General features: G+C 39.5%; 1 protein-coding gene across 1 annotated transcript in view; it reads right to left on the bottom strand.

The window, feature by feature from the left end:
* Nucleotides 1–201: 201 nt before the first annotated feature.
* Nucleotides 202–13,795, bottom strand: part of LOC104501447 (armadillo repeat-containing protein 8) — a gene marked incomplete at its 3' end in the record, with an annotated part of 58,299 nt that continues 44,705 nt past the window's right edge. Inside the window, exons 7-11 of the mRNA XM_010145258.1 lie at nucleotides 11,224–11,299; nucleotides 11,045–11,135; nucleotides 7,630–7,690; nucleotides 2,883–3,083; nucleotides 202–297 (exon numbers count right to left, since the gene is read on the bottom strand). Of these exons, the coding sequence (XP_010143560.1) occupies nucleotides 202–297; nucleotides 2,883–3,083; nucleotides 7,630–7,690; nucleotides 11,045–11,135; nucleotides 11,224–11,299 (525 nt within the window). The remainder of the gene's footprint in view (nucleotides 298–2,882; nucleotides 3,084–7,629; nucleotides 7,691–11,044; nucleotides 11,136–11,223; nucleotides 11,300–13,795) is intronic.

The raw sequence follows: 13,795 nt of genomic DNA, 5'->3' as shown, positions 1-13,795 counted from the left end.
TGTTAATTTTTGTTCAAATCCCATGCAAAGAAAGAGCAATTTGAATATTTACATTAACATAACAGGAAGAGAGCTTATCATTTCAACCTATTTACACCACTATGGAAAAAAAAAAAAAAACATCTGGAAGGGTGCAGGTCCCTTTCAGACTAACCCTTGGCTACATCTTTGCCTGACTGCTGACATTCTTTGCAGCCTTACCTTTTTTCGGATATCTTCATCATTTGCTCCCAAGGAAGCATAGAGCTTGAAAGCAGCCTGGCGCAGTTCATGGGCATGCTTCAAATCATGGTCAAGCTATTTAAATAAAGCACAGATATCGAATTTAGACACTAACGAGTTGCAGGAGTAATATTCTTAACTGCTGTAAACTAGTGCTTATCTACTGGGGTTTGGTCTACCACACCCAGTGCAGCCAGAAGCACAAATGAATGGCTGTTCCACTAGCTGATGTCCACGTTTACCAACTGAATACACAATTCAAGTTAAAAATATGATTAATTTCTCTGCTGAGTTACAGATAAGTCAACTTAAACAATATGAGGCCAAAACACTTCCATAAAGTAACGACTCTATGCAGACCATATTCAGGCAAAACCTCTTCTTGTTTACCCAAGAGAAACTTACAGGAACAAGCCAGAAGTGAAAACAGTTCACAGTGAATCAAGAGAAGTTTTATCAAGGGAACTGAAGCAGAAGTAGGAACCAAAGCCAGTCTCAACATCACAGGACCTCCATCTTAAAGTGGGTGTTAGCTTCCAACTTCTGCTGTAAAGGTAGCACAGCAGGGCGAAAGCTGACTAGGAGTTTCTGGAAGGTAACTTCTCAAGAGGTGCAAAGGAGGTGAATCAGGGTGATGCACCAACGGCCAGGCTGCTCACAAATCAGGAGAAACTCCTTGAGGATATGATAACTAAAGGGAGCACTAGCTAAAGCGGACATAAACCAGTGGTGTTCAAGTCCTGAGAGGTGTGAGAAAAGCATGGAGCAGATTATTGAGCCTTGACTTCAGGAGAGCAGTCCTGGAGGAGCAGATGGGGTGTAATCTGGCTCGCTTAGCCAGCAGAAGAGAAGGCTGAGCAGAGACCTAACCGCAGCCCTCCAAAACCCACAAGGAGAACATGGAGGCAGACTCTTTATGGAAGTGCACAGGAAGAGAAGGAGAGACAACAGTCAAATTGAAATAGGAGAGGTTCTTACTGGATATAAGGAAGAAATAAAAATTTTACTATAAGAACAGTCAAGCTTTGGAACAGACTGCTCAGAGAGCTTGTTTAATCTCCATCCTTAGTGGTTTTCAAGAGCCAACTGGACAAAGCCTTGAGCAATCTCATCTAAGCTCAGCACTGACACTTTTTTGAACAGAAAATGAGGCATCCTCCATATTCAGACATCCTCAATATTCTTTCCAATGAGAATGATTCTATAATTCTGACTGCCCTCAAAACTCTGTACCAAAGGGTTCCACAAAATGATGCAATATTTAAAGTCTACAGAAAATGCCAGAAAACTGCCTGTATTAAGCAGCAAAGCGCTGAAATAAAAGAACTGTCAAAAATTACTTCTCTCCGGTGCAGCTATATTAGAGCAGAATGTATTATACCAGTGTTAAAAATATTTTAAATAAGGCAAGTAATCTGTTTGGCAGAGTCCTCACTCACACAGTTTTTACCTTACAGGGTGTAAATCAAAGCATTATCCACAAAGTAAGCACCCTGCTTTCCCAGCTGGCTGTTTTTACAGGCTTTCTGAACACTCAAAGCTATGTCATAATATTTATAATTGCCCCACTCACATTTGGAACCTAATCATATTTTTGATGCTACAGCCAGCATCCATTACTCCCCCATCAGCTGCTAAACTTCCTTCTGCTTAATTTTATACTGCAATTATAATTTTTTATATTTAATTTGCATTTTTTGCATAGAGTTCAGGCAGTTCTATGTGCAGAATCAGTCCCATTCTTCGAAGTCTGAGAAATGAGTCTTGGCTAGTTTCAGAGAAAAACCAGGACTCTGTAATCCATTTTGGGGGTTTTTTTGTTTGTTCTTTTTTGGTGTGTTGGTTTGTTTTGGTTTTTTTTTTTTTTTTTACCCTAAAAACTAGACTTAGTAAGAGGGGAAGGGAATAGGCAATGGATATTTCCCTATGTAGAATATCAGAAGCAATTTTGCTTCTGAGATTGACTGATCCACTCGTTCTTTGGAAAGTGTATGCAAATCTGTAAAAAAACCCCACAAAACTCACAGATGAAAACTCCTAGTACACCACCTACGAAATTAAGTCTACAAGGTATATCTGGTCTGTTTATCCAACCTGTCAGGAATGCAGGTAACTAGAAATGTGAAAAGCTACATGACATCCACATATTTTTCTGCTTTAACAGAACAGAACCAGCTCTGAACTCAACATTTTTCAAAAACCTGACTTAAGAATTTAAATCAATCTCTCATCACATGGACTATTAGCTTTCATGAAGCTGAAATGTACCAGTTCCCAAAGGTAAGTCGTTTAAACCCTGCAAAGAGACATGGCAGATGTCTCAGTCTGGTATTTCACTGCTCTCTCTGGAAAACATAATGAAACTCACATTGTGAAGGTGTATGAAACTACCCATGGCCCATCTCTCTATCTTTGATAGAGAAGAATGGCAGCATCCTTCTACAGAATAGGGAGTCCAGATATACACAACAATTCTAGTTTGGATAATACAAGCTCCAGAAAAAGCAGAGAGCAATCAAAGACTTGGGGACTAAGTGCATCAAGAATCATTGAGGAACTCAATTATAACATTTAAATAGGAAAAAAAAAAGCATCCTGAGCCCATTTGTTATTGGTTTTGCACATTTTTCAAAGCTTCAGCACTGGGTAAGGAAACGTACCCTCTTGATATCAGTGATTGCACTCACTGAGCTGGGATACTTGAAGTAGTCCGCAAGCATGACAATGAGGTGGTCGGTAATGCTGGCAATTCGCTGGAGCTCCACATCTGTTTCAATCAAATAGGCCAGAGTTTCTGCTCCTTCTACTCGCTCCTCCAGCAGTCTTTCCTTACTACACATTCGAACCAAACACGGCAGAGTCTGAAAAGTTTAAAAACAAATCCACCATTGTTTAGTGCAGCTACGTTCATAAAGAAGCTCACAAAAAAAAATATCAAACAGCTATCCTACTGCAATTCTCCACAATGTTCTTTAGATTGGTACCTTCAGACAAAAAGATTTTAGTGGTTTTAAAGACTACACACAGAGGAATTGTTCAGACATTACTAAGTATATAATAAGCACTTTCAACCAATTTCTCATGCAGTCACAATTAGTCTGTGTGAATGCAATGTCTAGAAGTGACTACGGTCAAAGAAAAAACACCAAAAATAAAACCAAAAAATCTGCTCAAAGGCTCTTATTTGCACAGGTTTATTCTCACTACACACAAGAACCAGAAGTTCCCAAAGCTGCCTTCAAGAAGTACTTGAGCACTCCCGCCCTCTTGCAATCTAGGACTGACTAAGGACAATACAGTCAAAAATAATCTCAGGGCTTTCTTGACCCATGCTGGCTGCTAAGAGTGGCAGGGAAGGGAAGGCTACTCCCAAGGAGCATGTTTGCTCAACCAGAAACGAAGTCCACTTGAAACCCAGATCCATTCCACCTTATTTTGATCTTATTTTCCCCCTACCTTGGTTACACTCACATGACAACACTGTCATACCTTCTCTACTTTACACATTAAAAACAATCAAATTTTTCTTTACCTGAAGCTCACTGAAAAGCACTTAACCCTTTCCAGCAGGGCCTGCTGCAAAAGGGCAAGGGGTAATGGCTTTAAACTAAAAGAAGGGAGATTCAAACTAGACAGAACTAAGACATTTTTTTACAAAGGAGGGTGGTGAAACACTGGCACAGGTTGCCTGGAGAGGTGGTAGAAGCCCCATCCCTGGAAACATTCCAGAACAGGTTGGACGGGGGCTCTGAGCAACCTGATCTAGTTGAAGATGTCCCTGCTCACTGCAGGGCAGGGCTTGGATGAAATGACCTTTGAAGGTTCCTTCCAACACAAAGCATTCTATGAACTCTGGAAAGACCAGTTCTCTAATGGTTGGGACTGTTCACTCAAGCCTCACCAAACAGAAATATGAAAATGAATGAGGAATAATATCAAGGTTTTTGCTTGCGCAACTCTACCAACTTCAACAGAATTATGCTAGTAGAAAATTAGTTATGTTTTGGGGTCTTGAAATAACATCGATCAATTGACTGTTCAAATGATTAAACAGATAAATATCTTATCTGCCTTCCACAGGTAAGGAAGTGGAGTTACAGGACATGCCTACATTTCTCAAAGTAGTAGACGCTACCACAAGGATTACCACTGAGGCTGTGAATCTTGCACCTAATCCAGTGAGCCAGAGCACCTCCTCTCTGCTTATCTGTCTCTTAAGATATCAAATAAGACTTTTGGATTGAATAGCTGAAAACGGCTTCCTATAGCATAGACACACCTAAAGAACTTCTGCTTCCTTAAGAAGTTCACCAGAACTCTTCTAAGACAAGTTAGCTGCTGCTGAAGGTTGGTAAATTTAAGGAGCCCTCAGAAATTACCTCCTTCCAAAAGTGAGATTTCTAGGACCTGTGCCAGTTTGTTCAAAGTTTGCTTTAAAAGCCTTCAGGTGTTCAATTATTGCTATACTTTTTAATCTGTAAAATTAGAACTGCACCATAATGATTAAATATCACCAGTTTCAATTAGCAAGCTGGCATAAGGTGTACTAAAAACTGAGCCTAGTATAAATAAAATCATGAAAGCTGAACATGAGCTCTCACAAAAATGACATTCAGGTTGAGTAAGCAAAAAAAGAAGCGGAATTCCACATCTAAATCACAAAAATTATGTACTTTCCAGTTCTTTCCAAGGTCAAATGGCCTGAAATGAGCTAATTCTTGGAATTCAAGGGCTAGATGTTAAGTCACTGGCTGCAAGCACCCAAGAACACAAATCTCATATTTTTCAACTTTTAGCATTTCCATCTGTTTAAAATTAAAGAAATCAAGAATTCTGAAGGATTTAACTGTTGCATTAAACCTACATGTCAGTACAACGTAATTAATGCAGAGGAGGAGGGGACTGTATTAGAGGTGCAAGATGAAGAGCCACAAAGCACACCTGACCTTTTCTGCCCAGAAAAGTCTGATAAAAGTCTGAAAACAGACTGTAAAGATGGAATCTGAATTCACATGATATCGCTGTGACACATCAGGGTTATCTGGACAAAAGCGACTTTCATTATTAGGATTCCAGAGAGTTTCCCTTCCAATCAAATCCATCATTTATCAGCCTTCTCCCTACCCCAACTGATCTAATTTCTTCACGTGTTACAGGCCAACCCACTACTCAAACTGGGCAATAAAAATAAATCAAAACCCTTTAGGAAACACACCACTCTGACTGTCCTCCAAATGAAGAAAGTTTGATAGTGAATGGTAAAAGCTCTCTTCAATAATTTCCAAGAAGTAAGGAGGGCATTGCTTTGTTTTAGTTCACCAGAGGTCAAACAATTTGTGTCTGGATTTGTGACTGCAGACTGAGACAGTGTGTTATCTTAAAACTATGAGCTCCTGGAGTGATCCCAGAAGAAATTACCTGAGTTGTCTGAACAAGGAGGCAAGGTTCTGTACTTTCCTTCTCTCCTCACTCTTACATTTACTCTCAAGCATTACAACAGATTTTAGACCACAGCTTAAAATATTTGCACTGAAGTAGCTTTCAGGAGAAAGAAAGTGCTCCTATGGCTGTAGGCTGGCAAGCAAATCAGTTCTTAATGGTTTGAAAGGACTGCAGTTACCCATTCATCCCAGACAGCAGAGCATGTGTAGCTCCACACAAAGAGTTAGCAGCCAGTTACCAGCAATAACTTCCCTTTGCCTACAGCAGTAGCCCTCTGTTTCTCCTCCCCATAGCAGAACAGCTCTGGCACCCACACATCCTGACAAGGACAGAGCCCGCGGTTAATCAGACAGTGGGAAAATTCTGAAGAAAGAATTTTTCAAAAGAATTACGAGGGGTTTGCAGGAGCAAGATAAAAAGGCTGGAAGCATGGAATTGTAGCCCTCAGTTTGCAGGTGTTGTAAGGAGAAAGAAGAAAGATTGGGGTAATGAAGTGTCAGTCTGGAAAAAATGCTAAGTAGGAGAATGAGGGAGAAGGATGCAGCTTGGCTTCCTCTCTTGTTCTAAGAGCAGATGCTGCTATCAACACTGGAATGAACTGCATTTTGGACGTTCTTGTGTAAAAAGACAGGAGGGATGTGCCTTTGTCCCAGACAACACAGGGCTTTCTCGTCTGTGATTACCTGGCATGAAAAATACCAAAATGCCACCAACAAAAGCTGTAGATGTGCCAGACTCCATGGCCATAGATACTAAGAGGAATGAATATGATTTCTTATTGCAGTACCTTACACACAAGCTACACTTTCCCCAGCATTACACAGAAGCAGGACTAAGGGACAGCTCTTGACACTAGTGATAATTTTCCAGTTTAAAACGTATGCTTGCATGAGCCATCGGGGGGTTTGCACCAGACCAGAGTCAGAAGAGACGGCATTTGTTGCTTTAAGCAGTACACACAGCTATCCACGTTGCCATGGACTTGCAGCACACTCTACAGTCGCACACACACTTAGTAGTTGTCTGTTCATGAGAGGCCAAACACCACGGAAGGGTTGTCACAGCCAAAGATAAAGAACTCCTGTAAAAAGTTACTGGGTCTGAGATCACACACCATGAAATCCTGACAATGACTGCTTTGCTGGTTAGACCCTTCACTTGCTAGGCTCATCCCAAGAGCACACGCGGTCTTCTTAATCTCAGCATAGAGGCACACAGGAAGACAAAACTATTTTTTCAGGCATTTACGTTACATTTCCTTAAGTCTGAACTATATGTTATTCTCTGGAATGAAGGATGCTAAAAACATACTGAAAGCTTTGGAGCCTGCCAGACTACAGCAAGTATCAAAGAAAGCAAACACGTTTTCCTATTGCAGTACTACAGCAATACTTCAATAGCTCACGGAGAAACAGGCAGCATTGGCGTTAGCTGCTCTCCAGCTGATACGCTTGCTCATCAACAGCTTTTTGTGTTTCCCATTTGACTAGCTATAGAAGCATGACTATTAAGAAAAAGGTTACATTCCTATGGTATTTAATGAAGTTTTCTGTACTGAACTTCTTCATAAAGTCACACAGTATAAAAATAAAATCCAGTATTTCAGCACGACAGTTACAGTTTTTTGCAAATTTCCCTAGCTCAAGCATGAAGGAGACAAATGCACAAAAATATTGTGAAACCTCTAAATCATCTGCTTGTGACAGACTCCATACATGGATTGTGCAAGTGCTCTGACTACAGCCTTGTGAAATAAGCTACTGAAAGACAAACCAGTGCCTTGTTCATACAGAAACCAAGGCAGTAATGCTGTTTCTATGTTACTTACAAACGGTTACCAAAATGATTACAGACCATAAATGGATGTGTGTCAAACTCTGGGATATTTATTTTTATTCAAGACAAAACCAGAATAGCCCTACCTGAGAAAACCATTTTAAACAGAAAACTGATTAACTAGCTCACCTTAAGAACGATGCAAGAATCGTCTGTCCGTATTGCTCCAGCTCTGCACATGGAAGTAAGGCTGTAACAACATAATGAAACATACATTCATCTATCATTGGGTTTTTTATGCACTTAAGTAAGACACTGCAGAACGACCAACTGTACTAACAAAATGTTCTACCTGTTCTACCCTTTCTTCTACCATTGATTTAAATACATTTGTACTTAAACTTGGGCACACGAACAAACTACTACAGGCGTGCTTTTAAGCAGATTTCTAGTACCTTTCTGCAGCACCAATCAATACATACACCACACAACGGTCAGAAAAGGTCTAACCAAACTCATCTGTCCACAAAACCTTTTTACCAACAAAAAAAATCCCTAAAATGAACAACTCACATTAAGAAAAAGGAGCGATATACTTAGACCTGTCCTTTGCTGCACACAGCATGGGTGAGCACTAAAACCAATCCGGAGATATCAACACCGGGCTGGTACAGCTACCAACCCGAGTATAGTCAGAAACCACTCAAGCTTTGCGTTAGCCTAGGAGATGCAGTGTTGTGATGCTTGTCTACAGGTATGTCTTAACACGCTGCTGGAGTAAGTACATCCTCGCTAATGATGAATCTGCTAAGTCTCTGACACAGAATCAAGCCAGCATTTGTTCTTTATATTAGACAACTACTTAGTGGATAAGACAACTACAAGGTTTCCAACTACCATCTTGACACACATCATCAGACAAATGCTTAAGTTGCTTTGTTAATTTACCCGTAACTGTGCTCCAAGCTACCAGAAATGCAAAGTAGTTTACTCACTAATAAAAACGTTTCATATTTAAGTGATTTATAGTTTTTACATGCTCTGCTACAAGGAAGTGGAATCAAGCTGGAGGATAACTGCTCTGCATTCAGTGCAGGAACAGTCAAGTATCCTTTGTTTTAGCTTTTGAACTGTAACCCATTGTAACTGGGTTTTATCACAGCTTGGGGCTGAAGAATCCCAAGTTGAGGCCAAGGAATTAACTGAATTTCAGTAAAAGCAACTTAAAACTAGTATGTTTCAACCCTCAGCTGGGCAGGTCAAAAGAGCACATAGGGTCCCTTGTAATTGCTCAGCTAAGGGGCAGTAATATGCTAATGAACTGTACCACATTGTGTTTCACTGCATTCCTGAGATCTTTCCAAGTGCCTGAAGAGGTTCTTTCACGTCTTAGAAGGTAACATCCACTGATCCTGTTCCAAACACCTACCAGTGACAGACGTAGCCAAAATCCCATAAACAGAAGTCTTTTTACATATTATTTCTCAGAAGATAAAAGATAAGACTTGACTCTTGGCACAGAGATAATTTTATAAACTTCTCTCCAAGCCCTGTGGCTGACAGCAGGAAATACTAATTTTCACACCTCAGCAGTGAGGAGGAAAGCACCCATCTAGCAGTTGCCATTTAGTCCAACTAGACCCTATCTGCCAGACAAAGAACTCTATTTCAAACATGAAGTAAGTATTTTTACTTCAGGTAAAATAGGCTTGGCTTAGCTGGAAGTAATTCTGGCAATTTTAGTAGAAAAGGTTACTGCTTCACTTGTAGCTGCTTTTCCCTCTGTGCCAACACTGCCGCTCAAGTGAAGGGTCTTTACTCCATTTCATTCAAGAGGTATGGAGTCTAATTTCAAAGCAGAAAAAGGATCTGTGACAACTTCACCTATTCTCATTAGAAAAGAGAGATGGTGCAGCTTGGAGGGAATCAAGTAGGGAATGGAATTACAGAAGAAAAACCAATATGACTCCACAAGCCTCCACGACTGTCGTGAAAATGAGGCCTTGAGTGCCCTACTAAGAACGATAACTGCCCGTGGACTAATTAGAAACCCAATCTGAAACTCAAGATACAGGTTTGTCTTCCATTTTCCTGCAGTCTTCTTTTTTGTTTTTTACCGTATTATTTTCTTCCATGCTTTTTAAGGACTACTTGAGCTGAAGTACTGCAAAGCAATAGCAAAAGATGGGATTGTATACCCGACTTCTTCCAATTTGAAGAAGATTGGTAAAGAACAACAGACCTGGGAGCATTCATGTCTGAACAAGGAGACAGTCAGAGCCAGAACAATTCTTTTAACTCACCTTTGTGACAATGCCTTATACCTCAAGATCAGTAAAAAAACAACAAAAATACTTAATTCTCTATGTATTCTCTGAATTCTCAAAGAAACACATAAGCAGAGCTGAGACTGCTCCAATGCAGTTAATTTAACTTGGCTTTTTCAGTAAAAGCCACTTAACAAACCCAGTGGAAACAGATTGCCTAGACCAATTACAATGGGAAGAGAGCACGGGAAGACCCCAGACAGACCTCCCACATGAAGTGGGATCACCTAAGACAACCTACCCACACATACACATTTATTAACTGCTTTCATGAATGGGTTAAGTCATCATAACCTGGAAACATTACAAAAGAGGCCATCCTACCTATCCTACTTGCTCCCCATACAGAATCTCAAGAACTGGCACTGAGACAAGTGTCAGTGAAATTGTTTGGTGAACTGAAAGAACTCACTGATCCAGGTCAAAAATAAGCCGTCAAAATCTAAAAGAATAATCAAACAATACATCAGTGACCAAACTCTTGAGCTACGTTTAATTTTAGTAGTTTATAGTGATGGATAATTCTCTCTAAGCTCCGAAGGAATTTATTCTATTATTATCAACACCACAAAAGAAGAAGGGAGTCAATCAGTTTGCGAAGCAAGTATAACCCTAGTGTTGCTCTTAGGAACTTGGTCACGTTTTTTCACAGGGTACAAAGTCATTATGAGTACAAATACACAGAAATGTGCCCACACCAGAAGGGAAAGTTAAAATTAATTAATAACATTAATTCTGCTGCACGAGCACATGAAGCTTAAAGAATAATCTATTATAATTAAAACAGGTGGGAAGAGGGACTAGCTCTGCTCTCACCATCTTAGTGCATACAATCCTCAACGCAGCCCCAGTCACCTGAGGGAGCCCTCTGAATGGCGCAACACGGACATTAACTTGTACTACGTGGTATTTCAGTATTACACTCTGCAAGGACATATGATCAACCATAGTCTATTCAAAGCAAAACTTACCATAAAATCCAAGCTACTTGTGAAAACTGCAATTCAGCTTATGAAAACCCATGTCTGAACACACATTCCTGACAAAACTGCTGCCCAGCCACACTTTTTCCTGTTTACATACGACGGGCAAAAGTAACACTATAAAGTTAATTAGGTGAGAACCACTTCTTCAAGGATTTAGATAATGCAAAAAATAACTAAAATTATTTCTAAGATTTGAGATTGCACATTACTTCACAACAAGCAAAACAGAAACAGTTAAAAAGTAAGTATTAAATTGCGTACTACTGCATTCTAATTGCCGATGAAAATTACCATTTGGCTGACGTGAGCTGCATTTCAATAGGCTTGTCTCTTTGTAACATCTTCACAAAAATTTGTGGTAACAATTCTCCATCAACCGACACTGCAAGCAACAAGAGAACTCCAAGTAATTCTAATTCAGCCAATCAAGAAAATGAGCGTCAAATAAGCACCAGCAGCATTATACTTACCATTTACAAGAGTCATCGATACCTGTGGGTTTTCAAAGGCTAGCACGGAGAAGCATTTCAATGCCTGCATTCGAACCTGTGTAAAAATACCATAAATATGAAGTATAAATGTAAACATAATTAAAAGCAAAATTGGTCTATGGTGCTGTACAGGCTTGTAGAAAATAATTCCATATAACCAATAAGAAATACAAATTATGAATAAAAGGCAGAGTCACCCGGAATCCTGAGGTTTCCCTGTTGGAATTATCCTTCTACAATCTATGTTCTGAACTAGTTGTGAAAAAGACAAGCAAGGATAAAACTTTTAAACTAGACAGTATGAAATACTGGTCTTATTTGTGATGCCTCACAAATGTGCAAATAGCAACAAAAGAATAGAAGTAACATAACAACAGTATTTTTTCTTTCCAGGACTCATAAGTATGTAAGAAATAGAAATACATGTTGTTGAGACGTGTATTTCAGAAACCTTTCAAGGTAAGTTTAATAAAATGTCTAAAAAGAACCATGCAGCTGAAGGGATTCTAAACTAATCTTAAAACAAACATATACCTGAAGTTTTACTGCCATTACACACCTCAGGTACGACCCGTACAAAAAGGATTCACAAATTTCCCCCAACGCAAAACCATGTCTCAGTTTAATCGAACAATATTGCACAGTTGCCCAGTCACACCAGGCTATGCAGTCTTTATAATCTTTTTTTGACACAGGGAAGACCAACCATAGTCATCTTGCCAGATGAAAAACCTAATTCGGTTCAGATATTATTTTTCAACTTCACGTGCTGCAGTTGCACATATTTAAACTGTGTCTTTAAACTGTCTTTCCACATTTCTGTTCCACATTTAGTGTGAAATAAAGCAAAAGGAACAAGATTTTGACCTGGTGATTCCCATCACTGCAGAAAACACACTGCAAGTTAGGTTTAGGCCCATCCCACCCCTCTCAACAACAAGCCCTAGAAACGTGTAAGTCCAAGGGCAGACAACAACAGCAGAGACAGCCACATTTCTGTGCATTAATTTTATAATATCTAATCACAGCCGCAGTAAGATCTCATCAGTAGCAGTGAAGGCTTAGTCAGGAGGAACGGACAGCAGGCTACCTGCCTTCAGCGCAAAAGCCTTGTTTGACAACACGTCCATTTACTTTTCAGACAATCTGATGAATATATGCTTCAAAGCAGCAGGAAGCAAAGACTGGCTATCCAAAAAGCACTGAAAGAAGTCAAACCCCCAACCCAAGAGCAGTACTCCTGCCAGGGGGAAGTCAGAGATGTGGACGGGGCGGTAAGGGTTCTAAGGAGAACAACTGAAATCTAGCTGGAAGTCACGTATTTTATATAGTATTCCTCTATTTAACTGAAGATATTAAAATTGCTATGCTGACTACTTTCTTTGCTAGTAATGTCTACTCAAGGGCAATTAGTTCAGTATCTACACAAGAAAGAGAACACAAGCATTTAAAAAAATATGTAAATTGGTCTTGAAACCATGATCTGTAATGTCACTCTAAAAGCTGTAGTCCCTTTGCGTTAGACACCTCACCAGTGGTGAAGATGCACACCTGTAACAATAAAATACATGGGAAAGATACTTGCAGAATCAGCTGCCTATGGCACAATCCCAAAACAAAGAGTTCATTGAAAAATAATAATCGGCAATTTCTCTTGGCAGACCTAGACAAACTCTTCTCATGGGGACTGAAATTCCATTTTGAGGGTTTCTGCTGTTTACTGACGTGGTCTTAGTGCCTAAACTATCTAAGATGTCTCGCTGGCCTTTACTTTAAGTATTGAAAAATAGGCAGTTTTTAAATGCTGCCTTTTCCTGTTACTTGGCTGAATATTAAGAAACTGGATAGAGAAGCATAAGAATGAGACAGCTTGCATTCTACAAAAACATCAGTTATGTTAGAAGTCTGAGAATGTCTAATTACTGCAGAACACTAGGAAAGCAGCTAAGATAACAATGAAGCTGTTAATCCCAGGAGTATTAACAGAGGAGAGTGTATGAAGAGCAGTTCAGTACGTACACTGGAATTCACAGGCCTGCCCAAGCCAGCAATGGAAGAAATAGAAAATACTCTATAAATCTCTCCAGAAAGGTGGGACTAAATATATATTTTATACATAAATAAATTTTAATGCAATGCTACATGTATCTTGTTGGTGAAAAAGAAACTTGAAAACTTTATCTTGCTCCAACTTCTTTTGTTTTAAAGCACCTCTTTGAAAAAATTAGGGAAGGTTCAAAGCCATTAGAAAACATTCCAAACCAAACACAGCTTGAAAAATTCACCTTACAATTACGATACAGGGTAAAAAAGGTCAGCTAAAGGGAGAAAGAGCAGAGTTTTGCCAGATCATGGTGAAAACTAATTAGTACAGAAAGATAAAAAATAAGTTTATCAGTCTAACAAAATTTTGAAGACTGCGTATTTCCTACTGGCTTTATAAAAAAATCCCAAAATCCCAAACCAAACAAAAAATACCACACATGAGATTAACAAGGCCCTGGAACAGAGCACCAAATTTCACTTCACTTGACATTCTCATTTAGAGGCT

Source organism: Buceros rhinoceros, unplaced genomic scaffold (genome assembly GCF_000710305.1).
Source record: "Buceros rhinoceros silvestris isolate BGI_N320 unplaced genomic scaffold, ASM71030v1 scaffold1511, whole genome shotgun sequence".
NCBI lineage: Eukaryota > Metazoa > Chordata > Aves > Bucerotiformes > Bucerotidae > Buceros > Buceros rhinoceros.
This window is presented reverse-complemented; position numbering and strand designations above follow the sequence as displayed.